This window comes from Phocoena sinus, chromosome 10, assembly GCF_008692025.1.
Source record: "Phocoena sinus isolate mPhoSin1 chromosome 10, mPhoSin1.pri, whole genome shotgun sequence".
Taxonomy (NCBI): domain Eukaryota; kingdom Metazoa; phylum Chordata; class Mammalia; order Artiodactyla; family Phocoenidae; genus Phocoena; species Phocoena sinus.
Genome location: NC_045772.1, coordinates 80,263,607 through 80,286,936, shown reverse-complemented (window position 1 = coordinate 80,286,936; position 23,330 = coordinate 80,263,607). Strand labels below are relative to the sequence as shown.

Below are 23,330 nucleotides of genomic sequence, written 5' to 3'. Positions count from 1 at the left end.
CCCGGAGAGGCTGGGCGGGCGCGGGCGGGCGCGGGCGGCCCTGCGCCGCAGCCGCCTCCGCCTCTGCCGCCTCCTCCCGGCGCCCGCGCTCGGCGGCCGCCCCGGAACCCGGCGAGCGAGCGGGGGCGGGAGGCGGGCGCTCAGAGCTGGCTGGAGCCCCGGCCGCCCCCGGGCCCCCGGCCATGTCGGCGGAGGAGATGGTGCAGATCCGCCTGGAGGACCGCTGCTACCCGGTGAGCAAGAGGAAGCTCATCGAGCAGAGCGACTACTTCCGCGCCCTCTACCGCTCCGGCATGCGCGAGGCCCGGAGGCCGGAGGCCGGCGGCCCCGAGGTGCAGCAGCTGCGCGGCCTCAGCGCCCCAGGCCTGCGCCTGGTGCTGGACTTTATCAACGCCGGCGGCGCCCGCGAAGGCTGGCTCCTGGGCCGGCGCGGGGAGCCGGGCGGTGTCGGAGAGGAGGAGGAGGACATGGACGAGGTGAGCCTGCTGTCCGAGCTGGTGGAGGCCGCCTCGTTCCTGCAGGTCACGTCCCTGCTGCAGCTGCTGCTGTCCCAGGTGCGGCTCACCAACTGCCTGGAGCTGTACCGCCTGGCGCAGGTGTACGGGCTGCCCGACCTGCAGGAGGCCTGCCTGCGCTTCATGGCCGTCCACTTTCACGAAGTGCTGTGCAAGCCCCAGTTCCACCTCCTGGGCTCTTCTCCTCAAGCCCCCGGGGATGTCAGCCTGAAGCAGAGGCTGAGAGAGGCCCGGATGACAGGGACTGCTGTCCTCGTGGCGTTGGGGGATTTCCTGGGAGGACCCCTGGCCCCTCACCCCTACCAAGGGGAGCCCCCGTCCATGCTCAGGTACGAGGAGATGACTGAGCGCTGGTTCCCGCTGGCCAACAACCTTCCTCCTGACCTGGTGAATGTCAGGGGCTACGGGTCCGCCATCCTGGACAACTACCTCTTTATCGTGGGCGGCTACAGGATCACCAGCCAGGAGATCTCCGCGGCGCATTCCTATAACCCCAGCACCAACGAGTGGCTCCAGGTGGCCTCCATGAACCAGAAGAGGTAAGCACCCAGCCGCTCTGCTGCTTTCCCATGCATCCACCTGTTCGGGACTCCGTTCCCGCGTGTTTACTGGGCAGTCACAGGAGGTTGTGCTGGGGTGGGAATGACATCCTCGGGAGTGTTGCTGGCCTTGACTCTGGCAAAGTTCCCGATGGACTAAGAACTTGATAGGAAGCAGAGGCCCTAGTGAGGTCAACTAGCTGAGTAGTTTCCTTGCAGGTATTGCGCCGTTAGACAAATTGCCTCTTTTTGGCGTCTCAGTGAAAAAAAAAGATGTCTGTGGTTTCCTAGAAGGATACTTTCAAAGAAAGCTCTCTTTAATTTTGCTTGTATTTTTACCTTTTTTTGTTTTTTAGGAACTAATCGTGATTATAATGACACACGGGCAGTAACCTGTAACACTGACTTTGGAGGATCTTGTTGTTAATGACTTAGAAGCTTTCCGCGCTGAGGCACCAGGCTATGATCGGAAAATAATCATTGGACTTGTGTTAATATTAGCTATACAGGATTACCTTTCTTACTTTTTGTCCTCTCTTTTGCATATCACTTTTCTTCCCAGACAGTCTTCATTATGGACCCAAGACTTGAGCCTGGCATTGGTCACCTGCAGAATTAGAACATTACCATCCACGCCAGCCTTCTCCCTTCCCATTCTGCAAATCCCTCCCAACATGCACTTGGGTGACTTGAAGAAAGGCAGAGAAAAGGAGGAGATTGCGGGGAGGAGGAGGGAACAGAGCCAGGAAACGTACTGGAAAATAAGAGCAAAGAGCATTATAGGAAGAAGTGGTAGGGGAAAAAAAGATGGTAGGGCCCAAGATGGCCCAGAGCCATTCAGAAGTGGGAAGAAGAATCAATGTAACCCAAGAAAGGACAGGAATACCTTTTCTTCTTGTCCACTTGTACCCATCTCAAGCCCCGCCATGGTTCCTCCTCTGAAGTGTGGAACGAGGAGTTGGGGGACTCACAGCCAGGCAAAAAAAACAAACCCAAAAAACTCTTAACAGGAATGGGAAGGTCATTACACATATTTACTTGACTCAAGGTTCCCCGCCACCAGCCTAAGGGGGGGAGGGGTCCACTGGTGTTATTTCTACTATAATATAAAATTCAATTTGGAAAGTTTTTTTTCTGATGATAAAAAATACATAGTTATGCTAGAAAACTGGGAAAATGTCGAAGAAGCAAAAAGACTATCACTCCCACTCCCTCTGATAACCATCTACAGGTTGGCGTATTTTCTTCCAGCCCTTCTTTTTTTTTTTTTTTTTTTTGCGGTACGCGAGCCTGTCACTGTTGTGGCCTCTCCCGTTGCGGAGCACAGGCTCCGGACGCGCAGGCTCAACGGCCATGGCTCACGGGCCCAGCCGCTCTGCGGCATGTGGGATCTTCCCGGACCGGGGCACGAACCCGCGTTCCCTGCATCGGCAGGCGGACTCTCAACCACTGCATCACCAGGGAAGCCTCTTCCAGCCCTTTAGTGCATTATTTACACCATTGTGATGACGTATTCAAAATTTGATATCAGAGTGTTATTTTTAAACAGATTCTAAGAGCTTTAGTTGAAGCAACAAAGGAACATGCAGTGGTGATGGGCGGTGCTCAGATTAGGGGTACAAGGCCCAGCAGGTTGTCACCTCTACACATGTGTCTCCTGCTGTACATTTGGTGCTCAACACGCCACCCCTAGCTCCAGAACTCTAATACGGCACCTCATGGGATTCTCTTTTCTCCACAAATCCTTGGTAGTCCTTTCCCCCCGCCCCCAGGAATGCCCTTACTGTCCTCTTCAGGGGGAAAAAAAAAGTATTTGAGTAATGCATGAATACATGCTTAGAAAAATTGTAAATGACATGAAAAAACACGGAGTAAAAAAATATGTGTATCTGTAGACATGTTATAGTTATGTAAGTATATAAACATTTATATTTATACATTATAAAGGTATATTTATAAATATGGTGATAGTGGTTAACAGGGAAAAATGTATACATATATGTATATACATGTTGGGGTGTCTGTGCATCTTATACATATTTTTACTCTAAAATTGATTAGCTTATGCTGATTATTATGGCCCTTGATATTTCCACTCTGAGAGTCTTGTCTATATCAGCAAATGTAGATCCACCTCACTCTTGTTAATGGCTGTGCAGTGTTCCAGCCTATGGATGCACAGAACTGTAGTTAGTTCTTCCCTTATTCATGAGCATTTAGGTCGTTTCCATTTGCCATTAATAAACAGTTCCATGTTGAACATCTTGGTATACGTGTGCCTAGCTTAGTAGGCATATGTGAGTTAGTTCTATATGGCAAATGCCTAGAATCCCTGGATAGGTGGGGCAAAGCTTACATGCATTTAAAATTTTGGTAGCTCCTGCCAAATCGTCCATCAAAGAATTGTTCTAGTTTCCTCTCCTGTCAGCAGTGTTTGAGCTTGCCAGTTCCCTATACTCTTGCCAAGATAAGACATTATCATCATTTAAAAATTTTTACCAATCTAGTAGGCAAAAACACTGGTGTGAATGTCTCTGCTTGGAAGAGAGATTGTTTGTTTCATATGTTTATTTGCCATTTGTATATCTTTTATAAATGGCCTTTGCCAGTTTTTAAAAAATTGGCTTATCTTTTTCGTATTCATTTTAGAAGTTCTCTTCACATATATAGATATTAGTCTCTCGCCTCTTAGGTAATGTTGCACATGTTTTTCCCCTGCTGTTACTTTATCAGAAGGCTCAAAAGTGAAATGCCTTAAGTGACCAGGCAGGTAAAGTCAGTGAGTAGAGGGGTGGGTGACAGTTATGATGAACCAGAGAGCTACTGACTCACCACAAGAGGGCTCCACCTCTTGGCCACAGCTGGTTACTGCCGCAAAGGCGTGAGGAATGGTGCTGCCAGACATCCAGATATCCTGATTTTTTTTTTTTTTTTAGATGTTGGGGGTAGGAGTTTATTAATTAATTTATTTAATTTTGCTGTGTTGCGTCTTCGTTTCTGTGCGAGGGTTTTCTCTAGTTGTGGCAAGCGGGGGCCACTCTTCATCGCGGTGCGCGGGCCTCTCACTATTGCGGCCTCTCTTATTGCGGAGCACAGGCTCCAGACGCACAGGCTCCAGACGCGCAGGCTCAGTAGTTGTGGCTCACGGGCCTAGTTGCTCCGCAGCATGTGGGATCCTCCCAGACCAGGGCTCGAACCCGTGTCCCCTGCATTAGCAGGCAGATTCTCAACCACTGCGCCACCAGGGAAACCCCTGGATATCCTGATTTTTAAATGTTGGCAACTTACTCCATTTAAAAAGCAAACAAGTCAACAACAACACAAACCTTGTAGACAAAACAAAGTGTAGGCCACAACTGGCCTTGTGAGCGTCCAGTTTTGGACTTCAGGTTTATAGGGTATTCTAATAGGAAGAGATGTTAAATATTTTGTAGTCAGATTGGTCACGTGGGTCCTGTGAGCTTTTTATCTTGCATACGAAAGGCTTCTACAAGCCAACACTAAATACTCATCTGTCTCGTGCTCTATTACTTTTATAGTTTTGCTACTTTACCTTGACATCTGAATCTGCTTGGGATTTATTTCCATATAAGGCATACTATAAGGTTATAACATGTTCTCTGAATGTCCCAATAGCCTTAATTCTTCACTGTGATTTGCCAAATCAATTATCCTGTGCTAATTTTCCTGTTTTCAAACTGGTAGATTGGCCATTCCTCTACCTATGACACATTTAAAAATTTTTATAGCTTGGGAATCTTGTCTGGTAGAACAGACACCCATTTGTTCTGTTCTGTTTTATCTTAATTCTCTTGGTTATTCTTCATACATTTTCTCCTTCAGATATACTTTAGAATCGCCTTGTCAAGTCCTGGTGGAATTTTGACTGGAATTACATTGTATCATAGGTTAATCTGGAGGAGGATTCACAGATTTCTGATACTTTGTAGCTGGAAAAATGGCTTGTTTTTCCATGTATTTATTTGGGTCTTTTGGTCCTTCAGAAAAGGTTTCTTTTATTACCTTTGCATGGTCTGTGTACTTTTTGTTAGAATTATTCTTAGCTGTTTTCTAGTTATTGTTCTTTTTTTATCCTTCCACTTTTTTTTCATTATATTTTTTTAAATTGGGTTCCATATCGGAATTTGTACCCTCTTTATCTCCTTCATACTTTGACTCAGATCTGACATGGTCTCAACCAGGAGTCCCTTCCTGAACCCTCAGTTGGGCTAAAGGATCAAACTTCATGCTTTTCTAGCACACTCCTCACCTTGAATTGAAATCTTCTGTTTATGTTTGTTTCTCTCCCTTCCAACTGGGGCCTATTGTTTATTCAATGCTTATGTATATTCATACTGCTAACATGGTGTCCAATAAATAATGGATGCTTAAAAATACTTGGCTTTTTTGAATCGTGGAATATATTTTACATTATTGTAATAAAAGTGAACACGTATATATATATATATATATATATATACGTTTTGTTCTTTTAAAATGTAACAATACAGTGAATATTTTTATCTTGTAACAGTCATTATAGTTATTTAGAATAGCTGAAAAATAATAGTAACATTTAATTAAGCATTTACTCTGTACTAGGTACTGTTCCTACTGCTTTGCATGTATCCTCTCACTTATTCTTCACAAGGATTATATTAGGCAGGTTCCCATTTTACAGAGGCAGAGACCGAGGCACAGAAAGTAAATTGTTCAAGGTGTGTAAAAAGTAGAGTAACCGAAATGTAAATATCCGTTGACTAGATATAATCGTTTAGAGAGTTTATAAGTTTTGGCTTAATGACTGACAGTGACCATCTTCATGCAGACCTTTAACTTTTCCTTTTAAAAATGATTCTCTTCCAAGGAGTGGAGCACAGATATTTCATGCTACTGCATTGCTTTTCAGAATTTCATTATGTGTGCCTCAGCCTCACCTCAGCCTCTGTGCCAGCATTATTCTAGTCACTGTTGAATAAACAACAAAGATGATATGGCTCCTGCCCAGAAGGAGTTTATAGTTGAGTTTGGATGATGAGACAAATAAAAATGAAATCTAGAGTGGGATTATGCCTGGATAATGCGTTCAACACAGGTTCCGAAAACAGTGGAGGAAACTTAGAACCTTGAGTACAAAGGGCACCTTTAGGCCTCTGGTTACACAGCATTTCACATCTACCTCGATTCACTGCCTTTGCGATGGATTCACTGCCTTTGCGATGTATTCGAATGGTTGACAAAGGGGTCAAAGGCAGAGCAACCCGCTTTCCCCAGGGACTGAACAGTGCAGTGATCCCAGAATCTTAAATAACAAGAGATAGGCGGGAACTCTGGGACTGGGAGATTTTATAAAGCCCTTTGCACCCTGGAGAAAATGGTGCAAAAACAAACAAAAAACACAAAGAAACGTTTAGTGCTGTGCTCACTACTTGAAAACAGCAGTGTGAGTACACAGCACTGTTGGAGAGGCTGCTTTGAAGTCCAAGTACACAACACTGCCCGGTGGTCTGAACGTGAATTTGATCTCAGGCGTTGTCAGGACATAACTTTTTACGTGTAAAGGCTTGTGTGCCCGTGGAGTTGCTTGCTTCCCTTCCTCACTTTACTTAGCAATAACTTGCAGGAACTGGCACTGTTGCAGCCATCAGTTCATTATTTTCTGTATTTCTAGAGTTATCTCTAGTATCTTCTGTTGCCTTGCACCCTTGCTCTGAAATCGGAGTCGTGTTGTGCCATCCTGTTCTGTGTGTGAACACAGCAACGTTGGGAGAGAAACCTAACAAACAAGTCTCCCGGCAGAGAAGGAATTACAGTTGTCAGCTTTGACTGTCCCCTTTCCTCTGAGCCAAAGTTTAGTATTTTAGAGCATTTCTAGAGGCATGAAACCTTCGAGAGATTTTGTCCTCTGTGGTTAATTGCAGTGGAGCACAAGGATAGTATGAAGTAAACTATATGTCTGTTCACCTCCCCCCAGTATAATTTTGGCCAGCAGTTTAAACTGCTTTGTGCATTAGGTTTGCTCAGAGGTGGTAGGTAGTTGGGAGCAACCATGACTTTTTTTGTTGCGGGACGCGGGCCTCTCACTGTCGCGGCCTCTCCCGTTGCGGAGCACAGGCTCGGGACGCGCAGGCTCAGCGGCCGTGGCTCACGGCCCCAGCCGCTCCGTGGCATGTGGGAATCTTCCCGGACCGGGGCATGAACCCGTGTCCCCTTCATCGGCAGGCGGACTCTCAACCACTGCGCCACCAGGGAAGCCCAACCATGACTTTTTCTGTCTCCTAACCTTCCCTTCTCCCCTCCCTGGTCCCTAGGGGAGGGTAATGCTTGGGGGAAGTGGCAGAGGGGAAAGAGGAGACAAAAGGCCCTGATGGTCCACAGGCTGCACAGTCCTCCCCGGAGAGCCGGAGAAAGGGCTAGGGAAAGGAGCTTGTCTTTTATTCTAAGTCTTACCCTAATGGTAACAACTTTTCTAAGCAACAAATCCTAACAGTGGTTTACATGTCTTGAGCTGTCACTCAGGGCTGCATGTCGTGGTCACTACTTTAGATGTCCTCCCCATGTCCTGCTCTCTGAGACGGGCATTATTATTGGCCCCATTTTCCCAAAGGGGAGACTGAGGCTCAGTGAGTTTCATTAACTTGCGCATATCACGGGGCCCGCACTCTAAGCCACTCAGACCTCGAATCATCCTGCCCTTCCGATGGTTACAATAGCTCTTGTTAGTCTTTGATACCTGTGTGCTGGTGGTTGGCTTGGTTCGTGTTACTCAGCTTTTAAGGATTTCAAAGCTTTTTATTTCTTCTAAGTGAAGTAGAAATTAGATCGTCATCTCAGTTTTCTCGCTTTCATTTCTATTTACTGTAAGTCAAGTTTGTAGCTACAACAAATTGTTATTTGATTTAAAATTCTTTTTGCCTCCTGAATGGAGTATGTCAGGGATCAATATTAAGAAAACACTGTAGGGAGTTCCCTGGTGGCGCAGTGGTTAGGAATCCGCCTGCCAATGCAGGGGACATGGGTTCGAGCCCTGGTCCGGGAAGATCCCACATGCCGTGGAGCAACTAAGCCTGTGTGCCACAACTACTGAGGCTGCACTCTAGAGATCATGAGCCACAACTACTGAGCCTGTGTGCCACAACTGCTGAAGCCCGTGCGCCTAGAGCCTGTGCTCCACAGCTAGAGAAGCCACTGCAATGAGAAGAGTAGCCCCCGCTCACCGCAACTAGAGAAAGCCCACGTGTAGTAACGAAGACCCAACGCAGCCAAAAATAAATAAATAAATTTATAAAAAAAAAAAAAAAGAAAGAAAACACTGTAGAGGTGATACTTTTTAAAAATAAGTGATAGCTTGGATTCACACCTTTACCCTTCAGAATGCGAAGAGTAGAAAAGTTATTTTCAGAAAATGGGAAAAGGCAAGAATTTATGGAAACGAAAGCACTTTGTACAGAAGTCCAGCACTTTGTCCATTATAGCCAGTGACTATTGCAGTTGACAAATGAGAAACCCATCCTCCTGAGGTTAAGAAACATAGGCAGTGACATGCAGGCAAGCATTCCCTCTAGTGACCCCTTTCTGCAAGTTACCCTTTTCAACTCTTACGACGTGCTTTTCTTTTCCCTACTGAGACTCAGATCAACTGAGATTTAATGACTTGTTCAAGCTCACAGAGCTGTTGAGTAGGGGAGCTGAGACTTCCCTGTGCAAGCCTGGGTTCATAATCCTTGGCAGTCTGCCTCCTCATCAAGTGGCCTGTTTTGGGGAGGCAATTGCATCATAAAACAAATTCAATATTGGAAAAGTGTTTCTCTTTTCAAGTGAATTTGAGCATGTTGGGGTCTGGAGAGACAGAGTTGTTTACTTTTAACTGCCTATTCGTTCAGCCTCAGAAAGAAGCCCCTTACATATTGCTTAGGACAAATGATTATGCTGGAGGAATATCAAAAACTGTTTTGATCTTACAAAATTTACTATCTGTGTACCTTTGGGAAGCAAACACAGATTGTGGACTGGTAAAATTTTAAGCTTTATTTCCTTCGGATCCCCAAATTTGCACACACAGAGAGGGCATCATGGTCAGATTTTAAGGACCATTGGCAGCAGGAAAGGTAAGCAAAATGAACCAAGGACCCCCCAATAACTGCCACCCCGGTGAAGTCTATTGGCGTGAAAAACCGCGTGGCTGGCTGAGTTTAGTGGACAATGTGAGGTTCTTGATGAAGAGTACCCTATTTACTCTCTGATTTGAAAAACAAAACTAAGCTAAAACTCATTTTTAATGTAATGTAAACATTACAGGGACCTTTGAAAAAAATCTTAATTTTTTAATAGGTGACTATTACTAACATATGCTCTAGATCATAATGCACCATTGTTTATTAAACATCTGTCAGGAGATCAGGCATGGCTACTTGTTCACTGCTGCTTTTTAATCTACCCTCTTACATGCTTTTTCCATTTGGAGCCTCTACCCCCCATTCTTTCTTAGGATGTTGTTACTTTTGAAGAGCTCATTGTGTTGGCATTAGATGAGGCCTCTAAATTCACCGGGTCTAGCTTCTTTATTTCAAACACTAGAAAACTGAGAAATTTTAGCGATGGTATCTTTTCTCTGTGTAGTACTTTCTGATAAGCTGTGTGGTGTAATTGTCTCGACCACCCTGTGATGGGTATGGTCCCCACGCTAGAGACAAAGGTCAGATAGCTGGTTATCAGCAGAGCGGGTCTAGAAGCAGGTCTCCTGCTCCTACAGTAATACGAAGCTGCTCGTATTACTGTAAACTTGAGATGGTTCCACGTATCACAGTCGGCTGACCCAGCACTTGCAAATGCTTATATCCTTCCTGGCCTTCAAAGAGTCCATTAATCTTTATGTACTACACTGACAGAAATTAATTTTTTTCTTTTCAATTCAAACGTCATGAGGCTTTTATTTAGTATCTGAAGCCGATAAGCAGAGTTTAGTTGTATTACTGAATATGGGCCTTAAAACCAATGCATTTCTCTTCCAAAAATTATTTACTCTTGTTATAGGTGATCATTTGTTGATAGAGGTATTTGTTAACATGTGTGAATACCCTAAGAATGTCAGATCAAAATCGTTTTAATTAGTTCACTGCTTACCTCCCCCTACCTTATATGTTGTGAAGCAGTATAGAAGACGCCCTCATATCGAGGAGGATGGGTGAGTGATCTGCTTAGGTGAACTCATGGTAAAGGGGTGTCTGGACCGCCCTGTAGCAAACAACCTTTGCATGTGCTTGTCTGTGTAGGCAAGCACTGGTGTGTACCTAGGATGGAGCCTACCCACTGGGAATAGAGAGAGGCAAGGGAATGGGGTGGGTACTTGCTCCCACTCTTGGAAGAGGTATTGAGTTTATTTTATTTATTTATTTTTGAAGTATAGTTGATTTACAATGTGGGTTTTTTCTATTTTTTATTGAAGTATATTTTTACATTTATTTTTCTTGAAGTATAGAGGTATTGAGTTTAGCATATACAAAGTGGTTCTTGGTTTAAGCAAAGCAAGATTAGTCCTTGTTATATTGAAAATTGCTTATCTTCAATAGCAAAAGTTTGGAGAATGCACCAAACTTGTGGATTCTTGGGGACAAGAGTGAAATTTGAGATGCCGTTCAGTCATTCCTTTGTCCCCAGGCAGAATAGCACCCAAATTGGAGAGCTCATTTCCTTCAAATATCCAGCAGATTTCTCACGCTGCTTTAGCAGATCATGCCATTGTCTTACTTCTTTTTTCTTGTTTATACGGTCTTAATTTTTTGCTTTCAAAAGCTGTACATTTTATTTTTGGCTGCGCCGTGCAGCTTGCGGGAGCTGCGGGATCTTAGTTCCCCAATCAGGGATCAAACCCGTGCCCACTCCATTGGAAGTGCGGAGTCTTAACCACTGGACCGGGAAAGTCCGTTTTGTCTTACTTCTTCTTTTTTTAAATTATCATTTATTTATTTATTTTACGTTTTTGGCTGCGTCGGGTCTTAGTTGCGGCACGCGGACTCTTCGTTGTGGTGCGTGGGCTTCTCTCTAGTCATGGCGTGTGGGTTTCCTCTCTCTAGTTGTGGCGCGCGGGTTCCAGGGCGCATGGGCTCTGTAGTTTGCGGCATGTGGGCTCTCTCGTTGAGGCGTGTGAACTCAGTAGTTGTGGCGCGTGGGCTTAGTTGCCCCGAGGCATGTGGGATCTTAGTTCCCTGACCAGGGATCGAACCTGCATCCCCCGCATTGTAAAGTGGATTCTTTACCACTGGACCACCAGGGAAGTCCCTGTCTTCTGAATGATCAAAAGAACTGACTTTGTGGGCCTTTGTGTCTCTCTTTCAGGTCTAACTTCAAACTCGTGGCTGTTAATTCAAAACTCTATGCCATTGGTGGGCAGGCCGTTTCTAACGTTGAATGTTACAGCCCTGAGCAGGATGCCTGGAATTTCGTGGCACCCTTACCAAACCCTCTGGCTGAGTTTTCTGCGTGTGAGTGTAAGGGGAAAGTTTATGTCATTGGAGGATATACTACGAGAGGTAAGTAAAGGGGCCTAGTAAGTGGTCCTCCTACACGTGAGCTTTGGCAGCCTGGGAAAGGGCAGCAGGGGCTGGAGGAAACCCTCTAGTGTGATCTTATGTATTACATAGTATATATTTACATATCTGGAAAAAAGAGCATCCTGTATGACGGGCAGTTTGGGAGGAGGGGCCTTTGATGCCTTTGTGTGAGCATGAAAATTGAAAGGGGGAGGGGGAGCTGTGAACAAAATGTATTTTCTTCCTGCTTTGGAAACCCCACCTTGTGGTCAGCCATCCTGTGACTTGGCTGGGTAACTCCCATCCTTCTCCCAAATGCACACTGAATCCGCCCCGTCCAACACTATGGAATTTAGTGCCACAGCATTCTCGCAGATCTTTGTTTTCACTTTCTCCCTTGTGTTTGGGCACAAGCATATCAGATACAGGTTCCAGAAATTCAGCTGCAGGCGGTTTTCCCATATCATAGAAGGAGCGAGTACATGAAGAGAATTCTTTCCTGACCAGTGTTGGGAAGGGGTTGTGCTGTTTATTAAACCGTACATATGTGTTCTTCACTTTTGTGGGTGGGCATTTTGTAGTTAATGTTGTGGAAATAAAAAGTTTTCCAGAGGTTTTATACTGCTGGTCTTGGTAGGAAGCATCTCACAGCTTGGTTTTCTGTTACTTGGTTTTCTATTATTAACAGTAAGAAAGGCAATGGTGGACCACCAGGAAGAGGTGTGTCTTTCCCGTTATCTCTTTCCTTCCTGTAAAGCAGTTGTTTCCAAGTTATCTCATGGCCAAGGCAGTTTATTTCTTCTTTTGGTCTGTCTGGCTGTATAATGCCCAGAACTTTTAGAAAAGGCATAACTGGACTCTTAGCCACATTGAAGTAGTAGAGTTACCATCATATTTGACGTAGTGAAATAACCTATCACCCCTGTATGGTGTGATATGGGCAGGACAGAGCTCTCCAGCCCTGGCTGATAACAGGCGTGTGCTGATGGCCCCAGGAAGCTGCATGTGACCATTTATAACTTTGCAAAGAACAGAAATCCACATAATAATAATATGAAGTAGGTGGCAAAAATTCTTTCAACATAACCAGATGTGTCTTGTTTTGGGGATATATGTTTGAGGAAGAAGTTAAATGTAAGGTATTTTATGAGCATCTGATTTACTTTTTTTTTTTTTTTTTTGGTGACAGCAAAAGATTTTGATGAACACTTCTTAGAGTACCTCTAAACAGTTGATTGGTGGGGAGGGTGGTAGGCGATGTTTTAGTTTCCTGTGGCTGACTTAACAAATGACCACAAACTTGGTGGCCTAAAGCAACAGAAATGTATTCTCTCACAGTTCTGGAGACCAGGAGTCTGAAGACAAGGTGTCAGGAGGATTACATCTGCTCCCCCTGAAGGCTCTAGGGCAGAAACCTTCCTTGCCTCTTCCCGGCTCTGGTGGCGCCAGGTGTTCCTTGGCTAAAGGCTGCATGATTCCAATCCCTGCCTCTGTCTCCTCTGTGTGTATCCATGTCTTCCTCTTCTGTCTCTTATAAAGACACGCATCTCATTGGATTTAGAGCCCAGCTGGGTAATCCAGGATGACCTCGTCTTGAGATTCTTAACTAAATTACATCTGCAAAGACCCTTTTTCCAATAAAAAGTCACATTCAAAGGTTCTGGGGGTTAGAAGATGAACATATGTTTCAAGGGGTCACCATTCAGCTTTCTGCAGGTGGTGTGTTTATTTATGCGTTTAAGAAGTTGCAGTGGTGACATGGGAAGAGGAGAACAGTCTTTTTCACTCCAAGTTTTCATTACTTGTCCCTAGTGACTCTCCACTGGTGATAAGATAATTGCCAGTTTTTCCTTTACGGATACTTGAAAGAAAATGAGACCTAGCAGTCATTTCTTTCACCGTCAACGTTGGTGTTCAGGTTACAGTGGTCAACTTTATAGACTTGACTAAACCACAGACCCGGGTGAATTCCTGTGCACGCATATGTACCTCTATGTGTATCTGTGTGTCTTCTCTCCTAGGAAAGTAAGTACAGTTATTTACTTTTGCACATTTCTAAGAATTCTGGTTCCTCCCTAGATTTTGTGACACAGAATGCGCCCTGTGAGCTGACCCAATGCACACATATCCCTTGGCTTCTCTTCTAACCAGGAGCTGGGAAGCGCTGACGGGAAGCACTGTAGCCTGAAGGCTATGCCCCTGGTAGATTTCCTAGTTTTTCCATGACCCTGGCTGAGCAAATGTTCTTTAGAGTTGACCTGGAAAACCCTTGCTTGTGTGTTTTCTAGTTTCACAAGACGCTACTAAAGTGCCTTCTTGACTTGGGCCACCCACTGTGATTCCTGTCCCGGCTTCCCCGAGCCAAATCCCCACGATGGGATGGTTAGGTGACGTGGACGGATGACTGTTTGTGTAAGGACTGAAAACGAGTTTTTTACGATGGGAGGGCAGGACAGTTCCTCGTCCTCTGAAGCCCCCCTCGTCCTCTGCTTGGGCTCTTCCCAGCACTTCCTAATAGTTCCTTGTTTTGAAAACAAGAAGTCATAATTGTCATGAAAAAAAAAAAAATCAGGACTTAAGGTTGGCTTCGTAGCCTGCCGACTTCTTACGTTAGGTGAGACTTTTAAATTTTAGTAAGGAAGAGTTTGTGATTTTTATGATAAATCTTTGATTGTTTTAATTCTTTGGCCGGCACTGAAGAAATGAAATTCGATAGAAAGTAGTAGTAACCACTAAAGGGAAGAAAGGTGATTTGTTAAATGTCAGAATCAACTCTAAATGTAAAGGCAGAAAGTTTTACATTTTACGTCCGCCAACTCAAACGACCTCATCATGGTCTGAGCCCTTGTTGGGTGAGGAGAGAAAACATTTACAGAAGACCTGGAAGGACCTTCAGACCTGGACCTGAGAAATAAATACATTGAAGCTTTGCTAGAATAAGCCTTTTATTCGTGGGGTGGGGAGGGGTTACTAAGGGGCAATAGTTGGATAGATTAGTAACCAAACTCCGAAGGGCTGACTCCTAGGATGAGCTGTATCACAATCGCTACAAAGAAAAGAAAGAGGGGAGGTCATAGTCTTGGTGGAAAACAGAAGTTGTAACAATTTTGACATTTCTGCAGGCTCCGGACGGGTGCACACACAGGATCTGGACTCCTTTCCCTTCCCTCTGTGCCCTCTTAGGAGACACTTGACTTAGTAGCAGAGAGCACAGTGGAGCTCTAATTACTGCCCACTGTGAGTGGGTCCTTCTGTCTCAGGATCAAGTACTCCTCCCAGCTTCTGCAGCCATCAAAAGGCTGTGCGCTTTACTTGGACATCAGTTCCCAAGCTGGACTGTCTCTTACACTGATTTTGTTGTTTAAAAAACAACAACAAACAGAAAGTTCATTATTTTGGCTAATTCAGAGCATTTTTAGTTTTTTTTTTTTCTCAGTCTAAAATATTCCATTTATTCTTTCCTTGAGGAGAAAAGGAGAATAAAAAAAGAACGATAAAAAAAAAAGAAAAACGAAACTAGATATTTTAAATTTCACAAGCATTTTTCAAAAAGAGAGTAGGCAATAATTTTCCTTGAAAAAGCTCTTCAAAATGATGTCACGGTAGTCTTTCATCTACCATCCGATTTTATCCACACAATAATTAACCATCTCTTGTGAAACAGGGGTGGGGAAGGGGGAATGGCCTTTGCCAGTGTGTCTCTGGTGCTACAGTTGGGAAACAGAATTGCCAATGATTCTGTGGCTTGAAGGTCAGAGGTGAGATTTGCTTGCATCTCTCCTGCCATGCAGCTCTGCGTCCTTTCCTTTAGACAGCTCCAGAGATCCTGCTCGGCTCGCTTGGCTTGTTTTGTAGGATCTGTTGCCAAGGATAGATCCTCTCGGGGCTCCACCAGTCGTCTGCGTTAAGCAGTCAGTCATTCAGTAGATACTGACGAGGGTTCTGAGGCTCGGATTCTTTGTACGTTGGCCTGGTGGTTCTCAAAGTTGCAAGGGTCCCAGGGAGGAGGGGGTGCTCTGTCACAGCGGCTCATCTGCCTGGCCTGGCCTGATCCACTCTGACAGCCTCCCAGGCAGGGGACGTACCCGGCAGGCCAGTGGGGATGATTCTGCACGGATCTCCTCCCAGCCATTTCGAAAACTATTTCCCCAACCTCGGCTTTCCTGAAATAGTTTTGCCTCTGTGTTAGCCAATCACTCAGGTGGAGGTAGGCGTGTGTGTCCAGCCCAGGCAGCCGTCCTTGCTCCCGGTCGCTGTGTCATCATGCGGCTTCTTCCTGCCTTTCAGACCGGAACCTGAACATCTTGCAGTACTGCCCCTCCGCTGACACCTGGACGCTCTTTGAAACGTGCGACGTCCACATCCGCAAGCAGCAGATGGTGTCCGTGGAGGAGACCATCTACATCGTGGGGGGCTGTCTCCACGAGCTGGGGCCCACCCGGAGGGGCAGCCAGAGCGAGGACATGCTCACCGTGCAGTCCTACAACACTGTCACCCGCCAGTGGCTCTACCTCAAGGAGAACACGTCCAAGTCGGGCCTCAACCTGACGTGCGCGCTTCACAATGATGGCATCTACATCATGAGCAGGGACGTGACCCTGTCCACCAGCTTGGAACACCGAGTCTTCCTCAAGTACAACATCTTTTCGGATAGCTGGGAAGCCTTCAGGCGTTTCCCAGCCTTTGGACACAACTTGCTGGTCTCTTCACTTTATCTGCCCAATAAAGCAGAGACATGACTGAATCGACTTAGTATTTAAAAGAAACCTGGTTCAAGACCAAAAAACCAAAAGAACCGTGTCCAATTTCGAGAGAGACTGATTTTTAAAGGGAAAATGTGGGTTTTAGGTCGTTTATACAAAAGCTGTAAATACGCCTACTTGAACTAATTACTTGAAAACTTGTGGAAAAAAGAGACCAACTTTATTATTTTTTTAATTATTGATTTTTAAATTATGGGAGCAAATCCATGATAATGTTTTCATACAAATGTGATACCCTTCGGCCGGTGACTGAAACTGATCCTCAAAAAGAAGATTCATTGTGCCTGTTTGGTAAAGGGCCAAAGTCAATAATTGGCATGAATGGTAAAGATGATTTTAAAATCAGTTTTATTTAGGTCACTTAAAATATCATTGATACCTTAAGTGAGAGATTATTTTTTTGGTTTTTAATTTACTTGACAAACATATTAACACTGTCTTTCTCCCCCGGTCACACCCGCATGTATTGCAGTGTATTTAAAATAGGTTCTATGTTCGTATATTTTATCTGCACACGACTTCCCAGGAAACTTACACCAGTGGAACCAGTACCCAGTCCTCCCCAAAACCTGCATAAAAACATTCTCAGCTATTTTTCCAGTCTTTTTTTTACAGTTATGAATGCTGAGTAAATAGGAAGGTATAACCTCTTATTTCATTTATGTAGCAGATTGCAGATTTATGTGGTCAGATGGGTTGTATTGCTAGGCGTCCTGTATTTCTTAAAAGAGAGGATATATTGTTTCATTCTGTTCTTTTAAAAGGACAGATCTCTGTGTTTTTAAAATCGAGTCTTAAATTTAAGTGGGAAGGAAAGGAAGCACCAAATAACGGGAAAAAAATGCCTTTGAGAGTTATCTTATTGACTGTATTTGACTTAGTTCTTTTTTTTTTATGCGTTACGCGGGCCTCTCACCGCTGTGGCCTCTCCCGTTGCGGAGGACAGGCTCCGGACGCGCAGGCTCAGCGGCCATGGCTCACGGGCCCAGCCGCTCCGCGGCACGCGGGATCCTCCCAGACCGGGGCACGAACCCGCGTCCCCTGCATCGGCAGGCGGACTCTTCAACCACTGCGCCACCAGGGAAGCCCTAGTTCTTTTTTTAAAGTTTGAAACAGTAACTTTATATTTCGGTCAGGCACCTTTGTAATTTAATCTCGGCTTTTTAACTCATGCTTTGCTTTTGTGGGGTAAAGTGAGGGTAGCTTTGAAACGTTTGTGCTGGAGAGAGGGGAAGAAGCCCCTACAGAGATGGAATGGATCTGGTAGGATTTCTGGAATCTGGTAAGGTGCTCTGCTTGCCTTGGTTGGTAAATCAGGTGGAACCCAGCTCAAGCAGTTGTTTACAGTAAGTCAGTTAACAAATGAATACAATCTTCTGCCAGTTACAGATCAGCATTTCTTTAAAAATATACAGGCGTATCGCAGAGATAGTTCAGTTCCAGACCACTGCAATAAAGCAAATAAAGCAAGTTGCAAGAATTTTTGGGTTTCCCAGCATGTATAACGGTTATATATACACTATACTGTAGTCTGTTAAGTGTGCAATAGTACTATGTCTAGAAAAACAATGTACATACCTTACTTTAAAAATGCTCTATTGCTAAAAAATGCCAACCCTTATACCTGACAAGCTGGGGTTGCCACAGATCTTCAATTTATCAAAAACGCGTTATCTTCGAAGTGCAATCAAGTGAAGCACAATGAAACAAGATATACCTGTATACACGCACGTAAAGAAATTTTATTTTCATTGAGAAACACTTTCTGAGATTCCCTGATTTTCTGTGATGGAGTAAGTTTCAACTGTGAGCTGGACCCTATCTTTCTGTCCTAACATTCCAGTTTCAGCATGCCCCGCTTTAAGAAACTCCCGTAGAAAAAGAAAAACTGTTGCAGCAAATTCATGTACTCAGCACATGTGCTGAGTGCCTCTAGTATGCATTCACCATGCAGCTGTCACAGAGGAGGCGGTAACCTTGACAGCCTTCACTTTACCCAAGGAGTCACCCCAGGGTTTCCGGGCAGCGGTGGCGTCCTGTACATATATTATGGTATATTTAAAATTAGGGTCTACTTGTAAAAATTCTAGTTGCATAACTTTTCAGGAATACTTCCGTTAGGTAAAATGAGGTGCCTTTATTGCGGACCTGGAGACAGATCTTTGCATCTTGTCACCAAATCTTATCAGCACTCTCCTTTCAACGCTATTTAAGGGTTTCTAAGCCAGATCCATTTGTTCTCAAATACTTAGCCTTTTTTTTCTTTTTTTAAAAAAACAACAACTCTGAACTGAAATCTTCCTGGAAATGGTACTTAATAATAGAGTTATATTAATTTATATTCATTATAGAAATGAATTTCCAGTGACCAAGAATTTCATTACATATATTTAAAAATCTAATTTATTTTAGATAGCATTAACTTTTGGTACTATAGATCTTAACATCTTTAAGGCTTATCCTTATATATTCATAAGATTCTAGCCAGTTGAATTAATTCTGGACAAACAATTGGAGATTAGCTCGTAAATACCCACATTGTAAAAAATACAGTATTATTCCTGCCAACCAGTTCTCTTCCTCATTACATTCTTTGGGTCCATTTTCCGAATGCTGACAACTAGATGCTTGGACCAAGTGAAGGCATACTCTGATCCAAAAAGCTCTTTTTATAAACCAGGTTTGATGTGTGTGTATGTGCATCTCTGTGTGTGTGTGCACACATCTGGCATATTAAGCTCTCTCTAAGATACGCAGACTCCTAACAAGACTGTTTCTTGGGGCTGCCAGTGGTACGTAGGCAAAGTGGAAAGTGCAGTAGGACAGATCTGTGGATTTAGGACATTATCCTTCCTGCTGTACACATCAGCTGTGTTGGCATTTTGAGGGTAATTTTAATTTAGCCCTGTTCTCTCACTGGTGCCAATGTTACACTAAAGGCTGTACCTGTGATGAAGGCAATGTTGCTTTGAAAGTCTCCCTTTGTTTCCTCTCTTTCTCTATACACGTTCTCCTTCTTTTCAGAGATGCTTCTGAGGGGTGCTGACTTCTCTGTAGGGAGGGGAGTTACTGGGAGGACCCCAGTGGTGGCCACCCTGCCAGAGGCGGCCTATTTCACTGAGAAGGGTCTGAATGGCAGAATGAGTCCTGAGTGTGAATTGTTAGAGGAAGGTTGTTGATTCTTCCTGTCATACTTTCTGGCTTTCTCTTCTGCACCCTTAGTTTCAGAGGCCTCTCCCTTTGTTTTTCTGATGAATGTGTAGGAGTTGACTATTTCAACCGTATGTGTTAAATCTTAACAAAGAAGTACTGAGAAGGTTATGGATACTAGTAGGAAGCAAGTAGATGTAGATTAAGCATGAATACCAAAGAGAATTTCACTCTGCCATTTTTTTTGAACCAAAATCCCAAGTCGTTCCAAATGCCTTAGATATCAATTAAAGTTGTACTGAGATGGACAAAGCTCTTTCTCTACAGAGAGAGTAATCAAGTAAATGCCTGTTCTCTTTCAATAAACCATTACTGAGCAGTGTGGATGCCGTGTTTTCAGATTTCCAGGTAAATTCATGACTCTACCTGTTTGGCTGCACAGGTAAATCAAGTGGAAAGGCTTTGGCCTTCCTGGTCGACCAGCATTTAATAAGCAGTGGCTTAGTGCAGAGCACTCGAGAGACAGCATAGCAACAGAAAGGGAATATGGGTGAGTTGTTAGATGCCTTTCTCCTGCACCAGGGGTGGGAATACAGAACATCTGTGCCACCATTCTTTCAAGGAGGCATTGTGAATGAGCGGCACTCCTCTCCTCCCAGACAGGAATTGGTCTTAAAATCTGTGTCATTGATGCTTCCAGGCATCCACTACCAGTGCATCAGAGTGAGATGAAGTCTATTTGTCATCCCTGCCTTAGGCAGAGGAGTGAATGAATTACGTGAGTAGACACCACCCAAAATGGCTTTGAAAGCAGTGAGCTGATTCAGCTCAGTTCCCTGGTTCCCAGAAATATGTATTAAATATCTATCATGTGAGAGAAAGTGCTAAGAAGTGGGGATACAGACATAAGTAAGCCACCATCCCCGGCCTTGAAGAGCTTACAGCCTTGTGAAAATGTTTGTCGTGATGGTCGTAACTAGACTGTTCGTCTGGAAGATGCCCACTTTTGTCAGACACACTGGGGCTCCCTGGCCTTCCTGCCTCTTCAGTCCTGGTTCCAGTCTGTCCCCTACTTTATGGTTGACTAGCAATCATCATGAACCAGCTTTTCTCTAGATTTGAACATTGCATCCTATGGTTTCTGTTTTTCACAGTATGCTCTTTTCTCACTACTTTCCGTAGTCTTCTCTGTACTTCATTTTTCAGAAAAGAATGATATGAGATCTGCTTTATTTAAAATACTTACCAGGCTCCACAGCTTATGGAGCTGAGAGCTCAGCAGCTTGATCCCATGAAAAGGAGGAGCAAAGCCAGGGAAGCAGGTATTGGGAGAGAAGCAAGCTATTCACATGTGCGTTTGTACCTATGCCTTTAACACACTTCCATAAAAAGTATTAATAAAGAAATGGACATTGAGACACTAGTCCTGACTGAAAGTCAGTTGAGTTTTTGCCTTTGTGATAACTGTCAAAGGGTATGTTTCATTCACATGAGAGTATTTATTTTTCATTTTCTGGTGTTAATTTAGGAACACGATACAAAATACACACCGGTTGACACAGGCTGACTTCTGCCCTTGAAGTAACCATTTTTATCCATTCCTGTAGGAGACAGATTAAATGTAAAAGACGGTCAATTCTGAGTTGCAAAGGGTGCTGTAATGACCTTGATAGAGTTGGCTGGTGCTCTGTCAAATGGATGTCACAGTCTCTTACTAGTAAAGAGAAAGATAATGTCATTTGCATTCTTGTGTCATTTTTCTAAAAAAATACTTAATGGGGGCTCTTTAGATGTCTCTGCAAGGTTTTCATATCTAGTGGTCATTTTAGGCAAAATGATAATCCATAGAATGAATAGTTATGTTTTGTTATGACTAATTCTTTGTTTAAGAGGTTGTATTGAGTCTTCAATTTAAAGTGTGGCTTAAAATGTAAACACATCACATGATTCATTTCAGTACAATGACGCCTATGAAGCACTTATTCAAAGAGCATTCCTTTGTGTTTAGAACTACAGAAGAAAATCTCTTCAAATAAAATAGTCCTGAATCAGTGTATGTTGTCCTTGAAGTATGAGCTGTGGACTCAGGGCTGGGAGGAGGCAGACAATGCGTGAGACAGGCCCATGCGGTGGGAGCTCCTGACTGCCTGGAAGGCCAGACGAACACGTGAACCAGTTAGAGAGGTGGCATTTGGCTGGAGGAGGAGTCACGTGGGGCGTGTCACGAGAGCTGCTAGTGTTGGGAGAAGACGGATCGGGGAGGAGGGTCTCTGAGTCCTTATAATTCTGAATAAAAGAACAAAGTCTAAATCTCACCGTTTAGCAGCTGTGTCCCTCCACAATCTATGTTTTCTACCACTTCCCACTGTTGTAAGCACCCCTCCAGGAAAACTGCAACACACAACTCCTTTTCTATTGTGTTAGTTATGGTGCTGTCTGCGAGGCTGAGAGAAGCTGGGGGTCAGTGTCACAAAATGGGGTTCAGGGGCTTCCCTGGTGGCACAGTGGTTAAGAATCCACCTGCCAAGGCAGGGGACACGGGTTCGAGCCTCAGTCCGGGAAGATCCCACATGCCGCAGAGCAACGAAGCCCGTGCGCCACAACTACTGAGCCCACGTGCCGCAACTACTGAAGCCCGCCCGCCTAGAGCCCATGCTCCACAACAAGAGAAGCCACCGCAATGAGAAGCCCGCGCACCACAACCAAGAGTAGCCCCCGCTCACCACAACTAGAGAAAGCCCACGTGCAGCAACAAAGACCCAACGCATCCAATATATAATAAATAAATACGTAAATTTATAAAAACAAAGCAAAACAGAAAACAAAATGGGGTTCAGTTACTAGATGATGGCCTACGGATGTCCATCTTCTTTTTTTTTTTTTTTTTTGGCCGCTCCCCACGGCTAGCAGTATCTTAGTTCCCTGACCAGGGATTGAACCCAGGACCCCTGTAGTGGAAACGCAGAGTGCTAACCACTGGACCGCCAGGGAAGTCGCTGATGCCCATCTTCTATCCTTTGATTGCCCCGCCTGTGGGAACACGTGTGCATGCACATGCCCTTCTTATACATACAATTTTAAGAATGACCCAACTTAAACTACTACTACTACCCCATTAAAAATCAAAGACACACTCATCTTTTCCCCAAGGGAAACAATCAAAAATCAGATCCAGCTACTGTATCCAAAGGTGACCTCACAGCTCACTGAGTCCCAAGTCCAGGGTTGTCAGGGATTATCCATCCCTCCGAAGCCCATGGGTGACCACCCATTTCTGGCAGTCTATAAACTACTGAAGAAGTTAACTATTTCGGACACACCCCACGCTAACGGAGCACTTACTCTGTGACAGGAAATCTAGGCACTTTTCTATTTAACTTATTTAATCCTCACAGCAATCCCATGTGGTAAATATGAATATTACCCCCCTTTACAGCTGAGGAAACGGAGGCACTGCAGGTCACAAGTTGCCATTTGGGAAAAGGCAGAAGGGAAATGGCCTGCAACAGTCACTTGTCCAGATGGCATACATCTTCCTGCAGGTAGCGGCTGGCAAGGGCCCTGGTGGTGGAGTGGGTTTCTGGGCAATCTGGAAGCCCGTGATTCTGCTCTGCAGCAGGGTGTTCCATGGCCGTGCGTGAATGGGTGTGCCCAGGTGGCGGCCACGTTCCTGTTGGCAGGGTTATGGGAGCTGTGGCGAGGAAGCCTGAGACCCTCTATAGGCACTGTGGAATCCCAGGCCCCTGTCTGCAGGCCATAAACATTTCCTTGGCAACGAAACCCTTTAAAAACCCAGTTAGATGCTGGTACATCTGATCTCTGGCAACTCTGTGG

General features: G+C 44.6%; 1 protein-coding gene across 1 annotated transcript; it reads left to right on the top strand.

Moving 5' to 3' along the window:
* The first annotated feature begins 62 nt into the window (after positions 1-62).
* KLHL42 (kelch like family member 42) lies at positions 63-21,549 on the top strand. Its single transcript, XM_032646126.1, has 3 exons — positions 63-1,054; positions 11,390-11,583; positions 15,871-21,549. Exons 1-3 carry the CDS (start codon positions 183-185, stop codon positions 16,320-16,322), a joined length of 1,518 nt encoding a protein of 505 aa, XP_032502017.1. The 5' UTR covers positions 63-182; the 3' UTR covers positions 16,323-21,549.
* Positions 21,550-23,330: the final 1,781 nt, after the last annotated feature.